At 40.0% G+C, this 25,928-nt stretch overlaps 1 protein-coding gene across 3 annotated transcripts in view; it reads left to right on the top strand.

Moving 5' to 3' along the window:
* Positions 1-25,928, top strand: part of NRP1 (neuropilin 1) — a 114,933-nt gene that overhangs the window by 40,598 nt on the left and 48,407 nt on the right. For all 3 annotated transcript variants that reach the window (XM_074157475.1, XM_074157473.1, XM_074157472.1), the window contains exons 3-6: positions 5,900-6,081; positions 10,748-10,975; positions 18,254-18,409; positions 21,152-21,318. In XM_074157475.1, coding sequence (XP_074013576.1) covers positions 5,900-6,081; positions 10,748-10,975; positions 18,254-18,409; positions 21,152-21,318 — 733 coding nt within the window. The remainder of the gene's footprint in view (positions 1-5,899; positions 6,082-10,747; positions 10,976-18,253; positions 18,410-21,151; positions 21,319-25,928) is intronic.

The following is a 25,928-nucleotide window of genomic DNA, read 5'->3' as shown; positions in this document are numbered from 1 at the left end:
CAATGGCCTTATTCCCAGAAATCTCTTAGGTTGACAGGACCTTTGTATGAGTAACTTCAGTGAATTTTGGCCCTGGGTGAAGACCATAAAAACACCAACTCACAAAAGACCAATGGAAACAAAGGCCCCCCAAACTGACAGGGATTTCAGTAATTTACAAATCGTTAATCGATTGCAAATTGCGTATTTAAATATCCAGCACTTGAGAGAACTGTAGGATTTGGATGATATGTTGTCTCTCTCAGGGGGCTTCATCCGTAACCATGAATCCAGTACAGGCAAAACCAGTTTAAAAGCCTCCTTCCATGGGCACTCGCTCCCGCCTCCCCCTTTCTCACAGTGTTTGCACAGCCTGGCTGGTGCTAATTCAACTGTACGTGTGTCCACACCCGGAGAAATGATCTGTTGGGCTTTTTAATAGATTTGGGAGAGAGCGAGCACAAGGAAGAAAGAAAGAAGGAAGGAAAGAATAAAAAAAAAAGTCACATCTCATCAAAGACATGTCCACACCAAAAGTTGACTTGGCACGATGGAGGAAGACTTCTCTGTTGGGAAGAAAATGGTGTGTGATGGGAGCAAGCAGCCAGGCAGGAATGCACCATGCGGGACCCCATGGCACCAAGCACACTGGGAACGGGCTAAAAAGGAAAAAATATCCTGCAGTTCCCTGCAGTTCCTGTGCATCCCGGTACTTGGGAAGTGCTCATGCCTGTTTAGGCCTGGTGGCCAGCTGCAGACACAGCAGTCACACTGGGTCCTTTAAGCACCATGTGCTGCTTTAACCTCCATCAAGATGTGTTTTGAGGCCCATGCATGAGGATACCTGCATGGACAGTCCCAGCTGCCAGGGAAGGCTGATGTGTCTCCGTGGGAGGGGGTTGCCCCTCCAACACCCGCGAGATGGGTGACCTTGCCTGTGTAGGGCACAGGAGGCCCCAGAGAGCAGCCAGGCTGCACGAAGGCTTGGATGGAGAGCAACCCGACAGATGCTGAGGTTACAGGCAGAAAAACAGCCCATTCGGGGCTGTGCTTAATTCGTTATTTTTAACACCGTGTACTTATTTTTCTTGTTGCTAATAAACTGGGATTAAGGTTGGTGTCCCTCGAGTGCCTGCAGTTCTTAAGCTTTTAGCTCTGGGATACAGATTGCCTTGTGCCACAAGCACTGCAGTAAATCCCACACCGCTAACCCTCAGTCACTAATGGGGCACAAATCCAGGGCATAGAACAACTCGAAACTCTTTATTTAGATTTCCTCTTGTAATGCCTTCTGTTCAGCTAAAATGGAGCCTTGTGAGGAATTAAAAAAAAAAAAATCTTTATAAAATAAAGGCAGAAGAAAGATACATACTAAGAAGAAAATTCTCAGAACCAAAGGTAGTCTGACCAGGATGGATAATTTGTGTTGGGGAGAGATTAGCAGCTTGGTGGAAGTGAAATCAGAGTGATAAAAGAAAGAGAGAGGTGGAAAATCTTTTCATTCTCACAGGTGAATAACCAAAATACTCATAACCACCCTATAGATGCATATCATAGTAGGCTGCAGAAAAATATGGCATATTCAGATGTAAATTATATTTGTATACGCTTCACTGGTTGTTTCATAAGGTAAAATGGCAGATATTTTGATTTCAGCTCAGTTCTGCAAATGTCTTGGGAAGGAATTTTTTTAGGCAACAGGCATAAGATCTCACTGCCCTAATAGTAGGAAAACGTGTAGAAGCAGAGCGCAGCTTGGCAGAGTGGCTGGCTTCAGCAGCAGGCAGGGCTTTCCAGCACTTTCACTTCACTTTCTGCAGTACAAGGTGCCATGGTGCACTTCAGGGGTCGCCAGCATGTTCAGAACTGAAACCAGACTTAAGCACTGTTATCACCTACTAGAAACTGCAAATAGAAAATTCACCAAAACCTGTATTCTGCAGCTGTTTATGTTTTTCATTGCCTGGTGCTCTTTTTATAGGTATTGCTTTGTCTTTTCCTTGGACCCATAACTTATGCTTTCCGAAAAAAAAGAGCAAGTTTTTTGTAATTCCATCAAGAATTTGTAGAGGAATTCTAGATTCCCTCATCTTTCCAGTGAGAGTGTGTCCCAGACATTGTATTACTGATCCGTAAAATTAGGACCATCTAGTAATGGCGTGCTCAGGCAGCGGCTGGGAGGAGCGGGGGGAGCGGGGGAGCTCCGCAGTGCATTTCAGCAGGCTCCCACTCGAGAGCCACGCGCGGCCCTCGCACACCACAGAGGATGCAAACAGAAAGCAAACAAAAATGAGATATCGAGAAAGACCCAGGCAAGCAAAAAGGGAATGCTTTTTGCATCATGGCATAGTGGCTCCATGAATACGTTCACTGATTACCTCCTGTTCTAGGTAGGCATCTCCTGTTTCCGCACATGAACTCATGCTCTCATCTTTCACCTGAAACTACACTCCGTGGTTAGCACCATGTTTATATTTACATCTATGTGCCATAAACCCTAAAGGACTATAACATTACAAGAAATATTTGCCACACCATTGGCAGCAGTAACTGAGCGAAGAATTGCCAAGTGGGAAATCCAAATTTGCAAACTCAGTATTCTGGGCTGCGCGCCAATACTGTCTGGGCGCTGCGGAGGTGACACATTCAGTCTCCTCACAGGGATGCCAATGTGCCAACTGCATCCCTGGCACAGCATCTTCTCCTGACAAACTTATGGAGAAGAACTGCTACCACGTCCAGAGGGAGATGCAAGCTGCTTTCTGAGCTTCCTTGGCAGCAACTCCATTTTCAAGTTGTGACTGTACTTTCTCCTATTTACAAGAACAGTTGTTTGTGATACACTGTGGTCTCTGGTAGGATTTTGAAAAGTGCAAAAATGACAGCAGGACATTGGCTTCCAAGTATAAACTAGTAAAATCCAAAGTAATTTCATTTCCCTAAGAAAAAAACAGTACAGGTACTCACTCACAGCAGCCCAGATATCAGATGTTGCCACCGGTGTGGGACAATCCAGCTCTTTGTTAGCTGCCAGGTGAAAGACATGGAATATGAAGGTTGCAGGGCTGATCTCTAAAGTTTTCCCTTTTCAAGTCATACTTTGTACCTATTGTCTTACAGCTAAACTTCTTTTATGTCTGTAGGTAATTTTTCAAAGCAAAGAAAAAAATTGAAAAATCCTCCAGTCTTCTACAGGGCTGCATGACCTATAACTTGCAAAATCCATTAGAAGACAGCCTTTTAGTAGCCAAATTGTGTCATTTACAATTGCACAGCAGCCAGAAAGAGCACCATAAATTGCAATTCTGACACTATAAGGGACAAAGGAAAGGTGAGGGCAGGCTATCGCTATAAAGGAGGAAACCTAAGAGGCTGATAGAATTTAATTTGAATGTTTTTCGCCAAATGGACTTCATATAATAGCAAAATTGGTACTTACAGGTTAATTATTTGTTTGGCTGTGTACAAAAGACTTAGTAAGACTACAGAAGGTTGTTTATTTTTAAGGTGTCCAGAGTAAAAATACTGAATTCAAACATTTTGGGTTTTTTTCCTTCTTTATACATGAAGTAAAAAGGCATGTAGCTTAGCATTTTTAGTTAAAATTTTTCATATTATTTAATAATTCAGAAATAAGGTTCTTCTTGATATTCATTTGAGAAATTATCTGCTATTGAGGCTTGAACAGTGAATGGTGCCTGGGAAACTGGTGAAATAATGTCATCATGGAAAGAAGAGCAAAGACTGTCACTCAGATGCTGTGGTTTTATGTGGTTACTCTTTAACGAGCAGTTAATTATTCAGATAAAAGTTGCATTGTTAAAAATTTCTTCCCTAAAACATTCATTTCTTCCCTAAAGTATAAAAACTAGCAGCCTGCATTCCTGAGTACTTCCAGTAGGGTTTGCAGGGAACCTAGAGCTGGTATTCTTAAGGATATTTCTAAAGGGAAAAACAAAATCAGAAAACAAACAAAAAAGCCCAATTCTGAGGTTGTTTTACAGCTGTACTCACAACTTTCAAATCCTGTTATACATATATCATAAAGAAATTACAGAAAGATGTCTCATTTAAAAAAAAATGCAGGCTACTTAAAGCATCTGTAAAATTATCTCAGAAATGAACATTTCCGTTTGTGTTTCTACCAATCTGAAATGGGACAGTGAAGCTAACTAGCTGAGCAATTGCTACTGGAAAAATCAAATACATAAGAGGAAATGCAGTTAACACAATATTTCACATATGTTAATGCTTACAGTTCCATCAGTGTCAGCTTTATTTTCTACTTGATATACACCAAAGCTGGCACAGAATTTTAACTGATGAGGTAATGTCATTTTTAATTTAAGGAGACTTAAGCCGTCCACTTTAACTAGTGATATCATCTTTGCAGTTGTCTCACGGGGCTTCATGTAAACATAAGTAATGTGCCCTGGACGTTTTGGAACAGGGTTGTTAAAAATGACATTGGTCATCATGAAGACATTTTTTTCCTTTGATCTCTTTAAAAATGTCAGGCACGCTTTATTGTCCTGTCACTTTTAGCTCTTCCTTGTATATTAATATGCTTAGAACATTTCAGTGAACATAACAGTAGAATAAAGGTCTAAACAAATTAATGGCAACATTTTAATGTCAGTCGTGGTAGCATAACTAAAAGTAAATGAGATTGTCTGGCTTAACAGCAACTTGTTAAATAAAATGGCAGCAGGGCTGAGACACAAAGACGCAGGGGCAGAGAAATGCCTTTCGCCGCAGTCCGAAAGGGGCCCAGAGTGCAATCCAGGTTCCAAATGCCACCACCTTTTAGGAAAAGATTAAACTGATTCTACAAATTGCGTCTGCTCCTTCTTCCCGTCCAGGGTCGAGTGAAATCATCTGCTAATAAAACTTAAAAGCAGACCTGTCTCCGCATCTGCAGCTTCTGCCTCCCCGTGGCTTTTATTCTCATTTGTATTCTCTCGGCTGGCTGGGTGCACCGGGAGAGCTGCTGGGCTCTCCTCCGCCCGCTGAAAGAAACCCGCCAGACCAAGCCCTGCACGTCGGCACCTCTGGTGACAGGGCTGAGGAACCCCAACACGACTGCTGCTCCCGGGCAGACCTCTACTACCAATCATTATTGCATTATTATATGCTTTCCCTTATAAAGTCCTTAGGAATGAAGCAAGTAACCAGGGGAGGATTTAGGCCAGCCTGTTCAGTAATCCTGTGCTCTACAAGTATGAATATTATAACGTGCACTTCTTGATTCAAATACCTAAGCAAAGATGATTTGTAACGAAACAAGTTTTGTCTGAGAAAAAACAAGTACTGTGACTGACGTGTGGATTTTGTGATTTGCTCAAAACTATTTGTCCAGCTAACAAGGAAAATAACAGATTTTTCTACCACTGATCTGAAACATGGTGGAGTTTTAAGCAAAATCTAATGCTTAGGGATTTATTTATTATTCTGTGGACATATGTTTGGAGGACAGCATATGGAAATCAAAGTATTGTTCATAAAGAGCTCCAGCCAAAAAGACATTTTTGAATTCATAACAGAACTTCACAGTTTGAAAAGAATGCTATGCATTATGTATTGATAACAACACTACACAGACAAAGGAACACAATTTAATAATACAGAATTGTGCTCATGAGATTTCCTTTTTTTTTGTTAATTGGTTACTTTAGCTGACATTGTCTGCAAGCATAATGGACACCATTCTTCCTAATAGTTCCATGTTGCCAGATGATGTCTACAGACATAATGTAGTCCATTTTAATTATTTCATTTTGCTTACATCTTTCAGCATAATGCATTTTCCAAGCAAGCTAGCATTTTTCTTGATTATCCATGTTGTGTTATGGTTTCTAAATTAATTAGGTCTCCTTCTTTCCTGGAAGTTAAAAGTTTCTTCCTTCCATTTATCTACCAGGTATGATTATGTTGAAGTGATTGATGGAGATAATGCTGAAGGACGCTTGTGGGGAAAGTACTGTGGAAAAATTGCTCCCCCTCCTTTAGTGTCTTCGGGACCATATCTTTTTATTAAATTTGTTTCTGACTATGAGACACACGGAGCAGGATTTTCTATCCGCTACGAAGTTTTCAAAAGAGGTGAGAAACAATTCATTGTTATATAGCTCATAACCTGTGATTGTTTTGCTTTCATCCACCATAATTCTTTGGGATGGAGGGAATACATGAAAATGCTTGAAAGAGAAAAATGTATTACCCTTGTCATTCTAAGGTGGGGCATGTATTCAATGGGTGTAAATCATTATGAATCAAATGGGTCAGCTGCATCTGAGATTTGACTCCTCTGGGTGTAATGTGATAGTCTTCATCAGCTGTTTGTTTCGACCTTCTTAAAACCATTAGCTTTCTTCCTTTCTTTTTTTTTTTTTTTTTTTTTTTTTTGTGATAATAACTACTGTTTGATTTACAATGTTTCTGCCTTAACAGCACTCTAACCTTCTGAGTCCCTGACTTACTTTGGTTAGTGTTTTGTTCTGCATTCCCAAGAGATGGCTGTGGGCTCAGAAGGGACCAGAGTACACATGGGCAGCAGATGATGGGGTTTTTTTTGCTTTCACAAATCATGTTTGGGAGGTAAAGGAGATGAGAAGCTCACACTGTTCACAGGCATGACTTGCTGGATGCTTGTGCCAGGAATTCAGTGCCGGTGAGCGCAGATAGCTGTATGGAGCACAGAGAGAGCCCAGAGAAACAAACAGTCCAGAATTAACCAGATCTATAGGCAGTCCCTCTTTGGTAACTGCCTTTCTGAGACAGTATCTAGAAGGGGAGTAAGATCATTATTTTGGCATACACCTTCCCTATAGCTGGATGGAGATAAATAATTCATATATTCTGTGCCTGAAGAATACAGGACCAAAACTCATAATATATAAAAAGACAATAAGCTTAACTTTATAGAAAAAAAAAAATACTGACTTCAACATCAATGTTTAGGGTCATATTTACAGAAGCAGCTCAGAACTCTAGATTTCCAATGCACACCACTCCCAGACAGTGCCCCATGTTCAGAACCAGTTCAAGTCCCTTGTACGCACCTAAACCAGAGCCAGATTGTCAGCTGCGTTCAGCACACGCGCTTGGTGGCAGCTGTACTGTTAATGAGGAGAAGCACAGTAGTGAAGCCTCTTTTCTCTTGCATGTTATTGCTGCTCTGCTCAGTGCTAATTGGGGCCACAGACCTCTTGTTCACCATCTTCCCTGTCTGTAAATCCACTCTTGGCTCCCAGAAATTCTTTTGGTGACCTTCAGGGTCACTTTTTTGGAAGAACTCAGCATCCAAATGACACCAAGCTTTCCTGAAAAAATATCTCTATTTATTTTGGTGTCTTTAGGAGGCTAAACTCTTGAAACTGTGTCCTGAAGTTTCTCAGTGCTTACATATACAGTACCATCTTTTGTAAGGCTGAAACACGAGAACAAGTGAAAGAATGACCTGTGAAACAATCTATTTTAGCAACTGAGTGTTTTCAAGAAAAAAGCTTTTATTTATTTCCTAATAGTGTAGAGGCAACTCAGAGCTCTGACAGGAACGCTGTGTTTATTTCCTTGTGTGGTCATTTACATCTCTCAGTGATACACATTAACCATGTTAAGATGGCATTAGGAATGGGATTTTACATGCACAGAAGTCAGGAAACTCAAAATTATGGCTCCCAGAGCAACTTTAACTCTAGTTCATTCCGCATAAACTGTATATTAAGGCAGGAAAGTTATCACCAGGTACAGTGTTAGAAATGCTATGTTTACACAAAGGATACAACTTATAGTTGCTGTGGGAACCTAGCCCTTTTTGAGTTAATGCATATAAGCTATTCCAAATTTACATTTTAATTTCTGTACTGAATAAAGCTGACCAGTTTACCCTGTTACACAGCTGAAGATCAGTTGCTCACACCAGACTAATACGCTTCATTTTAGCATATTCACAATTTAGCTCATCATTTTCCAGGTATGAGAAGTATTAAAATGATCCCAAGTCTAAGGTCCTGTGGTACTGACCTGAAGGCTGATCTGAATTCCAGCACACAGTATATTTTTGCTCATTATTCCTGTGAGAGCATCCTTAGTTTTTGAAAAAAAACCCTGCATTACGCTACCTGTATCCTAAGCTGAATTCTAAACCTGATGCTTAAAATGCCACATGCCATGGAAATTGTAAGGAGAGAACAGCACACATAACAACTGTGATAAATGTAGCATAGGTTTTGAGAGTAGGAGATGCTTTTACTTCTCATCCAACTCCTTAGCCAAAAAGACACTGAAGAAGTTGAATTCCAGACTAAAACATGACACCCATATTGCCCAATGTTTGGCCCATCTGAAATGTTCATCGTTTTGGCTCTGGCAGCCAACCTGTCTTAGGATGGATGAGTAGCCTATTCACTAGAAGAGGATCTATACCGTTCACATTCAACATTCCTAACTTTAGTGGATAAATTTATGGTGTAAACTGAAAGAAAGGGCAGTGTCAACCAGGAAGGCAAATGATTTTCTGGCTCAGCGACACCAGCAGAAAACAGTGTCATCTCTTTCTCTTTCTTTGCTCTCTCTTTTGCCTCCTCTCTTTCCTCCAGCTCAACTCTCTTCCTTTATTTCATACACATGCACACATGTAGTTTCTCCACCTCGGAAGTACCTAGTCTGTGCAGTCGCTGCTAGAACCTTTTCTGACAGTTTTCCATGAACATTGCCCCATGGCGTTCCTCATAGACTCAGTGTTGATTTAATTCCTGGAGTGCCTACACAGTGTCAATAAAGGGTCAAAATCTGTGGAGGGCACTCCAGTGAGGCAGCTCTTCTGAAAACAGTTTTTGTTTCTTGCACCAGATTGACTTGAACATGTTTAAAATAAAGCAAGCTGGTGTTGAGATACCATGTGTGAGTGTAAGGAGCCTGACGATCGTGCACTCACAGAGCCAGGATCTGGCTGTATTTAATAAAGCAATAATGATTCTGGCTTACATTTTATATTGCATCTTTTATTGGATTCCAAGAGGAGTACAGAGCACTTTATGCTATGAATGGCATAGCAAAGCTATTTTATCCTGGAACAGCAGCTACTGGTGGGAGTGAGGAGCAACAATCAGAATATAACCCTCCTATACATGACAAGGAGACAAGGGAATGACAGGGAGAGAAGAGAAATATCCCACTAATGTGTAAGGGGGTGATTTAATTATAGGCAAAATGTAATTTCCCAAATTGGAATGGCTCAGGTTACATGAGCATTAATATCTACATCTTCCAAAATATGCCATGAAGTGCTCTGAATATTGATGTGATAGCTCAAGCATTTCCTATCAGTGTCTGTTGAAGGACAAAAATACCTGAACCAACTAAATTCGTTTAGACCTCTCTCTTGCATGCTGAATTTAGCTGGGAGGTGGCCAAATCTGTGGGGGGTAATATGTTTGGCATGTTCACAAGGAAAACATTTTCTATGGTGAAATAAGAGTATTCATATATGCAACAAGCCAGATTGTTTTCCTTCAGTGATCTGTGTTAAGCATTGGAAATCTTCTAAGGTCCCTGACTGCAGTCTCTAAGGATGCTGGACAACCTCATCCGTATTGAAACCTGACACACACTCATCCTCCGGCACAACCCGTTGCAACCAGACCCTGTCACCTGTGTCCTGCCTATACTCCATGTCCAAAAACCTTCATCTGAGTCATCCTACCCAAACTCCCCAGGCCAGCTGCTATCCACCAGTGCCCCAAATCTTGTCAATCACTTTCCATTAAATTGAGAGTGTCAAAAGTCAGAGAGAGAGGGGTACCTGTGCTGACCCTGTGGGAGGATGTGTGGGTAGTGCCTGCGGCTGCCTCTGAGCACACCTGCAGACGTGGGATCCACAGAGACGATTCCTAAGGGACCTAAATAAAGGAGAAATGTGATCTGTCAACAAGAAAGGAACTCCAGTTTAGTCCCCTGTATTCACAAAGGCAAATCTAGTGATCTGGCCTTTTATACCCTTACATCTTTACTGCCACTTTCCTGCTCCACCAAAAAGCAGTGTTTGGAGCATCCCATTATGCCATGGCGGGGACACTGGGGAAAGCTGGTGTGTCAACATTGACATTAGGTGACTTCTAGCAACACTGCCTGTAATCGCACAGTTTATCATGCCTGCACTAACAGCAACATTTTACTGGTGCACCTGTGTCAACACCACTCAGAATGAGTCACTCACCCTTGGTACATGTACGAATTACCTTTCACATTTAGTTTGTCAAGGAGGCATAGGTCACATCTGGCAGAGTTACTGAGTCAGTGCTCCAGGAATCTGAAACCACTACTCCCTCTACTGAATTCACTCACCCGCTTTCGTAAAAAATTCTATTTCACCAATAAAAGCCTGTCAGCCATAAGATTTAAAGATTTGAGCTTGAAGGGGCTATAATTATTTCTCTAGGGCTCTGTCGAGATTTCTGCAGCTTACACTTTCATTGTTCCCACATGACTTTGTATTTGTCATAATTTTTTCTAGAGCTGGTACAAGTTTTCATATTGTTCCATACAAATTGAAAATTGGAGATCAGACAGTATATGCGAATTGCGCTTTAAAACCTGACTATCAATAATAGGAACAAGCTGGCTGAATGATTAATACAGCGATTAAAATGAGGTGTTTCATTGAAAAGCCACCTTTGCTGCTGGAGAGACAATACAACCTAATTTGTTTTCCAGTTAGCTACTTTGCATAGTGTTAACCCAGGTGATTTTTCTCTTTCTCTTACAGGACCTGAATGTTCCAGAAACTTTACTTCATCAAGTGGAGTGATAAAGTCCCCTGGATTCCCTGAAAAATATCCCAATAGCCTTGAATGCACTTATATTATCTTTGCACCAAAGATGTCAGAGATTATACTGGAATTTGAAAGCTTTGAGCTAGAACCTGATTCAAATACTCCAGGGGGAGCCTTCTGTCGCTATGACCGATTGGAAATCTGGGATGGATTCCCTGATGGTAAGAGAAAAATGGACTGTGATATGCATAACCATTACTCTGAAGTGGGCTGCAGAAGGCATATTCTCATTTTTTTAAATGTCATGGTAGAGAGATCCTTGCTTGATTTATGTGAAAAGAGTTAAATTAAAGAGAAATGGGGAAAATGCTCTGTAAATTCATTCGGTAAAGCATATCACAGTATGAATGATTTTTTTTTTTATGAAATATGTTTAATTTTTAACAGTTGGCTTGAGGAAAACCTCTATTTTTAGAGGGAATAAGTGATGGGCCTCCTACACTAAAAAAAATTAAATATGAAGCCTTATAATGGGTCCCCAAACTTCCACAGCTAACATGAGTATTGTCCAGAAATTTCCAACAACTTGCACAAACTGGACTTCAGGTACTAACCCTACAGCTTGAGGAGGAACCAGGGTACAGACCAGCTGTCAAAGCAGAGAATTTCTTTGCCAGAGAAAAAAAACGTGGTGTCCATAGAATTGAAATCACAGTGACTAAATGATTACCCAGGTTAGTAAACAGTCGTTGAGTTATTCATTCAGGTAGCTTCGATGATCAGGCACTGCAGGGTTCCTACACGATAGCGCTCTCTCTTCCAGCAGTATAAGCAAATCCAAATGTTTTAGCTCAATTTGTTAATTATTATTAGCTGGGCATATGTGTCAGGGTGGGTGTGTTGGGTACCCTTCTGGAACTTACTTCTCTGCCATCCCAGTAATTTTCCACTTAGTTGTTGACCACACTTGACCTTGTGCAAATTCACTAAGTGCATAGCTAGATATTAGCTAAGCCTATAGAGCCAGTGAGCCCTCATTTCACCCTCTGCCCAATCTCATATGCCTGCTTTACACTGAGATTGATAAACAAAATAGCTGCATGATTTCCCTATGTTTTTTCATGTATGGCAATGGGTTCTCAAGACCCTGGTCCCCTCTGGGTAGGGCAGCCATGTACCAGCTCTCCAAGGATTCCAGCTCAATAAGCTGTGGCTCCAGCCTAAAAGGGACTGTTCAAGCTGAATGCCTAACCTTTAGGGTGCTCAGATGCCTATATGAACTGTGCAAACAGCTATGTAAAACCGATTGTTTGGTGTGCCTTTTTCACTGTTTCTATGTATGGCATAAGCTGGTAAAGAGAGGCATCTTGAAGCTGTCCTTTTTCTTCTTAATTTTGTAACTTGTAGCAAAATTCAATGACTGAGAATTTATGTTGTATGTGTTGGGCACTAATTACAACTATTTCAGTTTTCCACTGGTGTGATAATCCATATTAATAGATATTTTCCTTGCTTTTATGAACAGAAGTGGGAGTTTCTGCAAACTGCTAATCCTACATTAATATTTCATTTAAATGAAAACATATAACTTGAGGAACATATCTTCATAACACATTTAAACTTGCCTGTTTTCCTACATAAATCCACAATATAATTTTAATTAAAGCTTTTATTGATGCTGCAGTAAATAGGTATGTGCTTTTTAACGTATATTTGGTTTTCCTTTTTGTTTTATGCTTAATGGGTTTATCATGGCTCTTTTCAATCCACTCCAATAAATAGTGAAGAAAGAGCCATAACAGTAGCTGAAAGACTATTTAGTATTTAATGCCTCAGTTAGGAAAACTGTATTGTAACACTACAATAATGATGTCTGGAACATTTAATAATAGGTTTATTTGTATATAGGCCAAATCTTTCCAAGCTGAATTCCTGTAGAACTTGCATTTAAACTGACATGTGAAAAGATGATCCAATCAATCAATTTATGTGTAATATTACCAAGAAGAAATGCATTATTGTTAGTGTCAGAGGGTTTCAAAGCGTTAATTTCCTGGTTCAAGAAAGTGTATAAGCCCTACTGAAGAGCAATTAACAGGCATTATCAGCCTTCCAATTCCCTCACAAACTAACTAAACCTAAAATGAACCTGACATCCAATAAGGATATTTACATGTTTGTAAATATTCCACTGAATTTGTATACTAGAAGGAAGTGTTTCCTTAGATACAAACTATTGGAGGTTGTGGCTGTTGTAGGGAAACATTTGCTGCATCATTTCACTGTCAGAAGATCCTTAGCCAGCAGTCAGTCTCTCTTGTTTAGCTTAACACAACAAAGGCAGAGAGGACATGATTGCTTCTCTGTAAATGCATGACAGGATAAATCCCTGGGAGGAAGAAGAACTATTTTAACTGAAGAGCAAAGCTGACACAGGAAACCACTGGCCACAAACTGAAGATAGAAATGAAAAGTTTCTAGGTATCAAAAAGAGAGCATCCAGATAATCTTGCAAAAAAAAATAAAACGGGCAGCTTGGACACAGCCATCCTGCTTCAGAGGAAAGAGCCCTGTGGGAGCGAGCTGTGTCACACTGTCAGTCTAGTCCCAGGAACAGCCCCTGGCCAGTGGCTGCGGGTCTGGAGGATGGTCCCTGGCCTGCACTGTTTAGTAATGCAGACGTAGCCATAAAAAAGTAAGCTATTTTGCTTTGTTGTACTGCATTGCTGCTCACGTGCCCAGTTGTGTTAGAGGTTAAAGCCCCCGTGCACTAATCCAGTAGAAAGATTTTTTTATGTGTTTGGAAAAAAATGTATATCCTTCAGTTCAAATCCCTGTCCCACAGCAACACAGCTTTGGTTTGCAAGGATGATGGTAGTATTTTAATAGGACACAGAGAACAGTTTGATGGAAAATAGTTGGGGCCACAACCAGGGCAGAATTCAATGGACAAGCCCCTGAACATGCTGCTCTCACCCAGCTCTGGAAACCAGGCATCAGTGTTTGAGCCGGGCACTCTCAGCCCCTCCGTTTTCAGCAGAGAACAGCACTCGGCTCTGATCTGTCGCAGACATCTACTTCAGAGTGCAGTTAATGGGCCTCTGAAGGTTCTTATCTCATTGACTGCACTGGGAGCTATGGATCACTAACTCAGACGTAAACTTTAGATACCTAAGTTAGAGCACATGAAGCCCAACATAAGTGGAAAATGTTTTCACTGTAAAATTTGATCAGCTACAGTCACTAGAGACTGGCAGCAAATGACTGCTGTTTTCTACAGTTGTGATTTTTTTTCCCTCCTCCCCCCAAAAAAGCAGGAAAACAAGAGAAATGTTCTCTTAAACAAATTTTCACAATGATATTTAAAAGGATATGTCAAATCAGTATGCTTCCATTTACATTTTGCTTCTAGGTAATTGCTGTTTTTCTGATGGAAAACAATTTTCTGTTAGACAATTTGCCAGCAACTGTAACAGTCATTCACAAAGGCGTTAATCCTGAAATGTTCTGTCATTATTATGAAGTCCTCAGCCTACCTGGTTGTCCTTTTAATAGACTGAATCTGGCAAGTGCTGAGTACTTGCATCTTGATTCTGCAAAACAAGGGCTTATCCTTGAAGTATGTGAGCAGTTACATTGACTTCAAAAGGAATTTACCAAGGACACTTATGGGTCTGAAGTTAAACACTAGTGTAAGTGTTTTGCTGTTTCAGGAGGGGAATGGTAGGCATTCAGGAATGCCTCAAACCTGGTATTTTATTTTCCCTTTGGACACCCTTTGGTCTCTTCTTTAAAACAAAGCAATAAGTGAAGCAAACGCTGTTGGAGAATATTTGGGAACTACAGACACGTTGCAAACATTGTGCAGAAAATGGACCACAGTTTGAAGGAGATAACAGGTGGAGTTAGAGCAGGAGACTGAGTAGATCACAGAATAGAAATATGTGATTTTGCATGAATAAACTAGACACCAAAAATATCCTTGCCCAAGGCACAAACATACCTCAGCCAGCCTCAGCTGAGAAGAGTCCATTGATGACTTTGAAGAAAAATAGCCCACTCAAAACCAGGACTAGCTTAAGTGATGAATTGCACATATTCATCATGCAGCTCTCTTTGAAGCTCTATAGACTGTCTACTAGGGGCTCAGAAGTAATTTAAAGAAGTTTACATATGGTTTGAGAACCGCAGGCTAAGCATTGCTGCTTCGGTCAATACCACAAGAGCTTCCACTGAATTACAAAGCAAAACAGAATGCTTTACTTCAGTCGTTAGCATCAGTGCAAATGAAGGTTGCTATTAATCTAGGTGCGTTTCTCCTCTGTTGCAATTGCATTCTACACCCTTGTGAGAAGCTATTAAGATACAGAAGCTCAGTGTAGGTGACTACTGGACTCGGAGGATGGGATTCATTTTTCAGTTCCTTTCTCTTTAGCATCCTATATTGTGTGCAAATGTTTTGTCAATAGCAATCACACTGCTGTGAAAATACTGTCCACAGCACACCAACATACTTTTAAGGACCAGCTTTAAAATTTAGTAAAATGACTAGTTAACATAACATTTCTTGTAATATTTTAGAAGTCTGATGTACCTATACCATTTTTTCTTGCTTGTGTTTGTTGAGGTTTTTTGACTGAATTCCAAAAGCCAACATTTCAACTGGATGTGCCAATGTGTATTTCAATAAGTCTCAAAATTTCCTGTTACAGATACTCTTTGTCCAGAAGGGCAACAGTAGAAAATAAAAGAACAATTAGTAAGGATAAGGTTTCTGTTTAGTCTCAAGCCACCAGCCATATTCTGTATGTTCCACACTCAGATCTGTAAATCTCCAAACATACGTATTAGGAGTAATTAAGGATTTATTCAAATTCTAGAATTAGACTCTGCGTTTTGGGAATAGCTTGCAAAGCAAGTTTCTTAGTTGCCCTTCCATCTTTTAACTTGAAAGTTACTCAGTTTTCCACTATATCCTGCTATGCCAGTGGAAGGAGGAGCCAAGGTCCCAGAAATAGCTACAGCATGGGCAGTCAAGTGAAGTAGCTGGCTCACCGAGATGCCTCTGTTCTGTGGGTAATGTAGAAGCGTCCTTGACTGAGGACATTTCCAAGTGACTCATATTTGGACTAAACCTTGCTGGGGGATGCTGGCAGAGCGACATGATGGTCTACAGGTAGAGGCTGCAGAGCTTTCTGGGCCTAATGACTTTTCAGCACCTGCCACCCTAAAATTCCCATTTGGAACTGAATATGGTCTATTATGAAAGCCCATCTCAGTTTGTAAGGAAGGGTTAGGAACATGGTTAAAAAAAGCAGTGGCAGAGTCTATCTAAGCAGACAGCAGTATCAGCCCCTGAATGATTGCTCAAATGGTGTTCCCCACACAGCATTTATTTGATGTGGTGACATCTGAAACATTCGTCATTCAAAAGTTTTCAAAACTTGAAAGGAAAAAAGGAGAACCTTGTGTTAGCTATTTATGTAAGAACAAGAATCTCTATTTCATCCAGTTTTGCTCAGATCAATACCCTATTAGCTCAGTAGGCTAAGGTTTACATGTTGTACAAAAAAATTCAATACCTCTTTGTGTCACATTCTGGAAGTTTTTGGCTCTTGCATCTACACAGCTAGCAAAGGGAATTGTACTGTGATAGCAGGGCCAATCTGTGGAAGACTGAAATGCAGAATCACTAAATATGTCTTAAAAATTATAAACCAGTGAGTCATGGGGAATCTTAAAGTCTGTCTGCTTTAAACAAAGTTCTCTTCTGTTTGTCATTTCAAAGAGGCTTCCCTACAGGAAATGGGAGGAGGGAGGCTCAGAGTGCCATAACATGGCTGCCCTTATCCTCCTTATTTTCTTGCAGTTCAGAGCAACATCAGCAGCTATAATGTTGAAAGGCCATCACGGGAAAGAGCAGGATCAGAGCTGCTTGCACACAAAAAGTGCAAAGAAAATGAAAAAAACCTGCAGCAATTGGAGTGGGGGCATTATTTTGTGTTATTAAAAAGCCACTAATGGTAACAGTCTAAAACAGCTTTCTCATTCCAAATAACAAAACTGTAAAGCCTTAATGATTTCTAGGATGAGGAAGAATTCAGCTCATATCCTCCATAGGGTGTTTCATTCTATCAATACTGCATTGACCAACCCCGGTGGAAAAGGGCTGAACTGGCAGGTATTTTAATTGCCATGAGATTGCCAAGGCAACTGAAGCCTAACTATGGCCAGAATACGGATAGAAAAGCACATGCTGGCAGCAAGAGCTATAACATCTGAGCTCCCTCTTTCTGGCAACTCTAGGGCCTTGCAGAAATGTGTAGCTTACATAATAAAGTTATTCCAAGCTGGAACTGTTTTACTTGTTGGAAAATGCCAATAAATGACTACAAAATTATGTTAGCTGAGGATTTTCATTGAACTGTGAATAATTAGGATATATAAACATTTTCTATTTTAAACTGAAAGTGAAATGGACTTCCTAGAGAAATGACAAGGTGTTAATTTAAGCCTGGAAAGCCAGTGGTGTAAGCATTAGAATGACATCTTATGATTATTTCCATGATTGACTCCATGGATGGATTTTAGCATTATCTTTTCTATTGTTTGTAAGCACAGATGTACCACTATTCAACAGCCTGGGGACCTATCTGTAGGGAATGCTCAAGTGCTGGAAGGCCACATATGTTGGTTGTGAATTGAGTAGCTTAATTAAGGAAAAAAGATTATCTCACTGCACAGGAAATCCAGAAAAATATCAGGAACTGGTTTATACATTATTAACACTGAGACAGATCATGTGTGTGTGTTTGTGTATGTGTTCTGTGTCGTGGAGATATACTTAAGGAATCCTTGCTCTTTTGAAAGGATTAAGATTTTCCTCTTGAATTCTTTTACAGTTTTCTTTAATATTGAGCATATGGTCAAAAGATCTGTGAGGGTGTGCTGAAAACCTGAAGAGGAGGGGATAAAGAGTCATTGGTCATAGCCTCAATATGAGCACAAAAATGTTTTTCTAAATTTGCTATAAAATTAACGGATTATCTGCAGCATTGAGCATAAATCCTGGAAGGTGCTGTTTGAACTCCTATTCCCAGACCATCTTATAGACTGGGTGGGCAAATCAGGCCATTCAGATGTCCTTGTCATAAATAGGTGCTTCAGTCACACTTTGGAAAATACTTCTGGTGTGTTATACATGTAATTTTGTGCATCACTGCCCTCTCTGCACACCTTAAAGGACACTTTTTGAAATCCTGGTTCTTTACATTTTCAGAGGTTTATGGATTGCTGTCTGGAACATTTTAGAAGCAAGATTACTAGGGTAGGATAAGCAAATTATTGTTCACCACTAAGTTATTGATGATATTGTGATTTTGAACTGTTGTAGAGGTTCACTATTTCCTGCTGAGGGACTCTCTCTACGTCGCTATTGTAGTGGCATCTATTGTTGTTGTAGAACTGGCAGTTTACTATTGTATCCTGTCTCTTTGCAGTTGGCCCGCACATAGGGCGTTATTGTGGGCAGAACAACCCAGGACGTGTCCGGTCTTCAACAGGGATTCTTTCAATGGCATTTTACACTGACAGTGCAATAGCAAAAGAGGGATTCTCAGCAAACTACAGCGTGTCACAGAGCAGTGTATCAGAAGGTCAGTATTTATCTATCCCGCAGAGCTTCTTGGAAAATATTCTCTGTTATGTCTTCTTGCACACCAGGTGTTGCATGAAACTTTAAAGAAACCTTAAATAAATAAGGTGGTGGGGAAGAGCTGGTTCTGTTTTTCTTTTTTCTTTTTTCTTTTTTTTTAAAAAACAGCTGCCCTTTGAAAAGCAGTGCAAGAAGCAGAATTCTGCTTACAGTTTTATTTTGCAGTATTGCCAGGAAGTTGGGATAATTATTGTGAAAAACTGTGCTGACCAAGGAAACGCAGGAATGCGGAGCAATTGAACACTTGCATTAAAACAATGAAACATGAACAATGAATGCACTATCCAAAGCCTACTTTTATTACGTGGAATAAGCTTTGATGATCAATTTCTTGAATAAAAAGAACACATTTAATATATGTGCTCTTGTTAAACCATTTCATAAGCTATCTAAGCTTTGTTCTCTGTCTCGTATTTTTTCCCAGTTGCCTCATTTTCATACTTACCCTTTGGTCAGAGAATGAAACAAAGTGAGGGAGACGCAGGAAAATAACAGGCTGTGTTACACCATGTCCTTGCAGATTTCCTTGCTTTGCTCAATGATAAAACACACACTTTAAAGCAAACTCTCTCCTTTCCGCAACTTATTGAGTTTTGAGCAGATTCGCTCAGATTTGATGTACTTGTTTAGCCAAAGAAGGAACAAAGGAAAAATGAGTAAACTGAAATTATCCCTGTTACTCCCCTCCCACCTTTCCTTTGCCCCTTGCACCTTTAATAGCTGTCTTGTACGTGCATAGCCAGGAAGAGGGAAGAGGACATACCCCAGCCTCTGCAGATGGGAAGCATCCTCCTTTGTCTCTCTCAGATTGTACCTCCAGCTAGTTTGGTTTCTCCTTATGTAGGTGCTGCTCCTACCCCTTCATTAGCTGGCACAGGCAACGTGGAGGCCCATGTCCCCCACTGCCACAGTCATCCTCCGTGGGCTGTGGAGGCATCATCATACTGGACCCAGAATTAATAATATCTTCTATACTGGGATGTCTTCGGCACTTAAATACAGGACAACAGAACAGGAGAAGTTAGTGTGTGTGAAAGCCCTTTTGGATGATAAGAGCAAACATTTTCTATGGTGCTGGCTTAGACAGAGGAGTGATGTCTCTCACTTAATTTCAGCTACCCTTGCTCTTTGTGTTGTCACTACAGGGAGGGTCACCTCCAAAGGACAACTTAGCCTACTTATTTTAGGCACATGAGGTGTGCCCAGGAGGTACTTGTCCCTCTCAGTAGACTACATGGAAAGCCCATGTCTAGATCAAACTAGACACCTACCTTTTAGATATTTTAATATGACTCCCATCTACCATGTCTGGAGTTCTTTGTAGTAGAAGGTTGTCCTTCTGATTCCAAGCAGGAGTTAATTTATTTACCCTAAAGTAGTTCAGTTTCAGTTCTTCACCCAAGGCTCCTAATATGTTGAAGCAGCACAGAAACAGGGGAAAGGGTGGTATGCCATGGGAAATGCAGTTTGGCAACAAGTTTGATAACTCAGTTATCGGGCACCCAAACTACAACTCCTGTAACGTACTCTGATAGCATTTCTGAATATAAGGTTTTGGATCCCAGATAAAAGGTTTTAAACAATTTTTTTTTCAGAATATTTTAATTTTCATTGAAAAATCAGAACTTTTTCCAACGCATAGATTTCGAATCTTTCAGCTCAGCACCTAACCCTCTGGCAGAGATATGTCGGCTCCAGAGAAAGTGTAATAAAAAAGAGTAGGTACTCAAATGTCAGGGCCTCCACTTCACATACTGGTATTTTACCTTAAACCGCTAACGAAGGAATGCATTATATTAATATACTATGAAGTCCCTGAACAGGAGCAGAGGCATGTGTTATTTTCTCCTGCCCTTGCAATGGGATTGGTAAACTTCTGGCAGAGGGATGCGTGAGCAGCTGGGTGTGAGGTTCTGTCTAAAGCCACCCTCCTTTCTTGCTTTGGTGGGGGTTGGTGACTTTGCTTTTGAAGTGTGAAAGAATTTAGTCTCCGTGCTCTGTCAGCCTTTGAACTCACTACAGTGATTGGGTCATCAATTGATTCTAAATTATCTTGGTAATTTTTGTGTCAACAAAAAGAGATTGGTTGGAGATGATGAACTCATTTAAAACACATTATGTTATAGAAGAGGCGGTAATTCCCTAAGGTCAATATTCTTCTGGCCTGGATTCAAATTTTGTTGTTCTGTTTCTTTCCAGTGTCCAGTATCAAAAGAGAATGGCTCAAGTTTCAATAGTATTTTTAAAACATTTTATACTTTTTGTACCAGAGTAAATAGTTTTAAAATAAAATTATTTTATTCAGTCATCTGGTTTGTCTTTCCTGGCTTTGTGCATAATTATGAGTTGAACATACCTTGTTTTATATTATGAATCCACAGAAGTGCCTGTGCTACCCTAGAAAAGAGAATTCTATTGTCCTATATTGAAATGGCTACAATGCTGGGCTAAAAATATTTGTATAGCATTATTATTGCAGGAATTGCCATGGCAACTCAAATGGCAGCATTAAGAATGACACCATAAGTCCAATACTGCCTCACTGAAAGTTGCTAAAGAATTCAAAGTCACATAAAAATAAATTCTTTAGATATTCATGTTCAAAGCAGGAAACTGTTCTCATTATTCAAAGTCTAAATGAAAAAGCTGGCCGTAATAATGATGGTAATTTATTTTTCTTCAGATTTCCAGTGCATGGAACCACTAGGTATGGAGTCAGGAGAAATTCACTCTGATCAAATCACTGTCTCCTCCCAGTACAGCGCTATCTGGTCTTCAGAAAGGTCTCGGCTAAATTACCCTGAGAATGGATGGACCCCAGGGGAAGATTCTATCAGAGAATGGATACAGGTAAAAAGATAACATTTTAAAGATATTATTAATAATACTCAGTGGAGTTTATTGAATGTGGAAAATGCAAAAGAAATAAAAAAAAATAACACGGTAAAGTACTTCTACATAATCTAAGAATTATTGCAAGTGAATAGCTCACATTCCCTATTAGACACACAAAAAAAGACTGACTCCCAAAGGTATAAAAAAGAAAAGGTCAGGAAGATTAATTCTTCTGCTTCCCACGTCTATTGCTTTTTCAGTCTTCTGGGCACAAATAACAGAGATTTTGGTTTAGTGGAAAAGTCAATATTAGTTTAACATGCACTTAAAGTGGAATGTCCCAGTAAACTGAGCACGTGCTATGTCTCTAGCTGATTACAGTTAAGCATTAATACAGCATGGTGTTTTCATGCACTCAGATTTCACCTCAGAAGACCCATGTCCCTTCTAGAATATGTTACACATGAAATGAGTTCAGTGGTCCCTGTCTAGTGGGTATTCTTCCACATCCTTAAACACAACATTCATTAGCAAGATTGCCCCGGCTTTGCTCTGTTAATACCGGAGAAATCATGCAGACATTTGTCGCCATGAAGAGACTCCTTGAGTTCAGTCAGTCTACCTGGGCTTCTTGTTTGCTATTTGTTATCAGGTCCATAGCTTAACAGCACATGATTCCTGAACAGGTTAAAATTATTCATAGAAATTACTGTATACAAATAGTCTATACTAGCAGGCAAGTATTAATATCATTAGGTGAAAAAAGCACTGATTTGTCTCAATTGTAGGTTGACTTACACTTCTTAGTTGTAACGTAGTTTTTGTTGGCAAAAGCTAAGAGAAAGGCTTGATCATATTAGATCAATATTACTAATATTGAAAACTTGCTCATATATTCAAAACATTCCTTCTGCTTCTGTTGTTTTCTATAGGAAATTACTAACTGACATATAAAACAATGCCTTATTAGCCATCCACACGAATGTTCAGATTGGTGTTTCCTGTGAGGTTTGCTGTCTGCAAGAAAGCTTAAAAACATGTTGAGTAGTAGTTAGTAAAGGGAAGAAAGAGAGGGAAATCTTTCATTTCTGATCCTTGGCACACAATGGGACTCTCAGGTGTCCTGCTTAGGGGCCCCTACACATCCTGAGCTCTTGGCAACTTGGTAATGGTGTGTGATGGACCTAATCAGACTTCAGAGTGGCACAAAAAATCTGTTGATCCTTTTTCCTTACTTAGGAATAAATGTTAAAATCTCCCCAGCCTTATCTAAGTGCAAGGCTTATTATTAATCATTGCCACTTGCAATCCATGGAATGCACATGAAAAAGGATGGAATGCATCAGAATCAAATTCCATGTGTTTCATCTGGTTGGAGGGCCGCCACTTTTTCTTTATTTCCTTCTTTTCTGCTGTCACTTACGCATTTATGACTGGATAATCAAAACAAGAGAGCTAGTCAAATCTCATTCATGTGTTCTGTGTGCTTATTAACTTTATTAAGTTATGATGACTACATACATATATATATACACATAGCTTAATCCTTTCACGTAGAACTAGATCTTTCTGAGAAAAAGTTTCAAAGGACTTTTAACCATTAACTTTTTTAATAACAAACACATAACAGAATCCAAGCTACTTTGGGGTTTGGGCTTAAAGCAGCTTGGGATACCTCCTGCCCATGAATTTCTCAGCCTCTTTTGCCTCCTGCTGTAAACCAGGGTGCTCGGGGGCTTGAGCAACCACAGACCATAGTTTTTAGCAGCTTTACACTGCCTTCAGCTGCCACATCAGCCAAGAAGTTGGTGGTTATTTGTATGCTGTACTGCTCAGACCACAGGTCTCACCTGCTTCACCCAGCCCCTGGTTTGGAAGAGGCAGCATGAACCATTTCCCTGAGCAGTCTAGCCCTAGAGCATCTCTTCCACTGCCCAGGGTCCACACAGAGGGACCAGCATCCCCAAGACAGACTTCATGGCAGAGCAGCTAGGCTGTAGCAGCCTTCACTGCAGAGCTGCGTCTTGTTTGCAAGACTGAGCCTACAAAGTCTTGCTTGAAGATTCATTGCATCAAATAGGCGTGCTTAACACACATTGCAAAAGAACTGTTAATCATTTGTACCACTCAACCTATGTAGCAGAGCAACCAAGGTAGATTGGAGACTGAGTATGCCATCCGCTGGCTTTTCACAAGGTACAACAGTTTAACTCATCTTTGGTTCCGTTTGTGTCAGGAGGATATTAATTCTTATGCTGATTTATTAAGGTTTAATTCAATACTAACATTGCTGATTCAAACCTCCAAATGTGTTCTAAATGCTTTCCTGTTAAACTTAATTGACAATCTTGAGATGGGTGTAAGCACTTCAGATCAGGTGCCTCAGTAACAGGGTCCTTACACTTGTGAACCACTATCTTCTACAAAGGCTCTATGCCATGGGCAGTAAGCACGTTGTGAGTTTTTATCTGGATAAAATATTGAAATCCTGTGTTTCCTCTGTACAAATACTCCCAGGAACAGATGTTCCTCTCCATAAGAGCTTACAGACAAACAATCAAGGACATGCAACTAATGAAATACTCAAATTACGTGTTGAAAAAAAGTCATAATATTTTATAAAAGGAGGAAGACACTTGGATATGAAGGACTGAGGTCACTTTGTTCTGTTTTGTTCTGTATGCTATTGGAAACTAGTAATTTATTTGAAGTATTTGCTTTTATGCAGTATAGCATAAATGGATTTTTGTTGCACGGTGCAAGAACTCTAGAAAATATTTGACAGCAAAAAGCAGTCTGAAGGGTACAGGAATGCTGAACTTGGAACTTTTAAAGTGAAAATTTCTGCCTATATGCCCTTGCCTGAGAGACAAGGATTTTATGTATATCAGTATTCATTAATCTTTTCACAATTGCAGGTTTCCATACCTGCACACACACTGCAGCTGGTTAAGTAGTGATGTCTGCCTTCCAACTGCTAATAGGCCTATGCAACTACGGGATGTATGTGAGATATGTACAGTCATACATGGGCAAAGCAGCTTGAAAATTCAGCTCCAAATACTAATTTCCTTAATGTATCTTTTTTTTTTTTTACTTTTGTATAGGGGAAATATCATAGTTCTCCTTTCCCTTCCTTTTACCCCTCCCTTCAAGGTTAATGTTTTTACTAAGACAAAAGAAACAGAAAACCTCAGTTTATCAGCAAAGGGAGATTTGTATCTATAGAGGACGTCTAGAGGACATGCGATATGATTGTCTCCTTTGAGGTGTTGACGTCTTTCAGAATATTTCGCTGAAAATAATTAGGAAAATAGTGTTGGCTTGTTGTTAGTAATGGATTTGCATGAATTCCATCTGTGGACGTGAAACCCATTCTTCGGTGGAAAAACTAGATTGCTTCTTTGTGGCTGACAAGGTACTAACTCGTCTGAATGCTGCCTGCCTGCTTACCGGGCTCTGCTAAGTGAAAGCTGCCTGTTCCTTTCCTTAGTTGTTTGGAAATAAATGTCAAAGCTTAGATTCAAAATATCCATAGCACAGGCACACCATAAGTCTGCACAGTACTTCCTCCATTTTATTTTTACCCTCAAACACACTTTTGAAAATTGCTCAACTAACTTGAGATTTGGAGTGACTCCATAATCAGAAACAGAGTCACTCCAGATTGAATTTCTTCTTTAAAAACACATTAATAAAGTCTGTGGATTTTCTAATATGAATGGAATAAAGATATGCATGAGACAAGAGCTGCCAAAAATAAGCATGAAGTTAGTTTATTGTCATGTGGGATGTTATTACCTTCTCAACCTTAAGCTCAGCCTACTTGTTTATTACACTTAAATTTCACACAGTTGCCTACACTTCAGTGTGAAATAGCATAATTAAAAATAAAAAATAAAAACAGCCCTTTAATTTAATCAAGAGCAGGGAACTGCCATTGCAACATAAGTCATTGTCCCTCATTAATGTATCCTTTCACAGGAAAAATAGTATACTATTTCCATTTCTGTAATCTCAACAACAAACACGTTAATAGGTATCAATTACCAGCCAGTTTCAGTACTCAGAACCAGTAAGAAGGCCAGTGCGAGGGTTTCACATCTGGTTTTAGTGAAACTGTTCCTGTCTGTGGTATTTAAAATTTAAAGAACTCCTGTTATTGTGCAATTGGGAATCCTAGGGGAGTACAATGTTAATGAAATCCATAACATGCAGGGATTTTATGATTGCATTTTCAAGGCATTCCTTCAAAAGGGACGACTTATTTCTGCCATGGCAGCAGTAATTGTGTTTTTACAGAGTAGATTTAATGTTCGCATTTAAGAACAGCAGTTACGTTTACACTCATCTGAAAAAGTAACATGTGAAATCTTTAAATTTAGGGAACTTTTTGCATCTTGTTTCTGAAGCCTTTGAGCAGGAGCCAGGGGCCGCTGTGCATAGCAAGACCTTGTGCCTGGGGGATGCCCCGATGGGTGGTGGCCAGCAGCCCCCCAGGGCAGCGCAGGAGTGGGGGAGCTCCAGGAGGAGCACCCCGCCGCAGAGGTGCCATCAGCTAAAGACACTTGAGACCCACGTGCATGTGGTTTTGAAGAGAGACTGATTGCCTATTACCAGGGTCA

Source organism: Numenius arquata, chromosome 12 (assembly GCF_964106895.1).
Source record: "Numenius arquata chromosome 12, bNumArq3.hap1.1, whole genome shotgun sequence".
Classification (NCBI taxonomy): Eukaryota; Metazoa; Chordata; class Aves; order Charadriiformes; family Scolopacidae; genus Numenius; species Numenius arquata.
The sequence above is the reverse complement of the archived record's forward strand: the minus strand, read 5'-3'. Positions and strand labels throughout refer to the sequence as shown.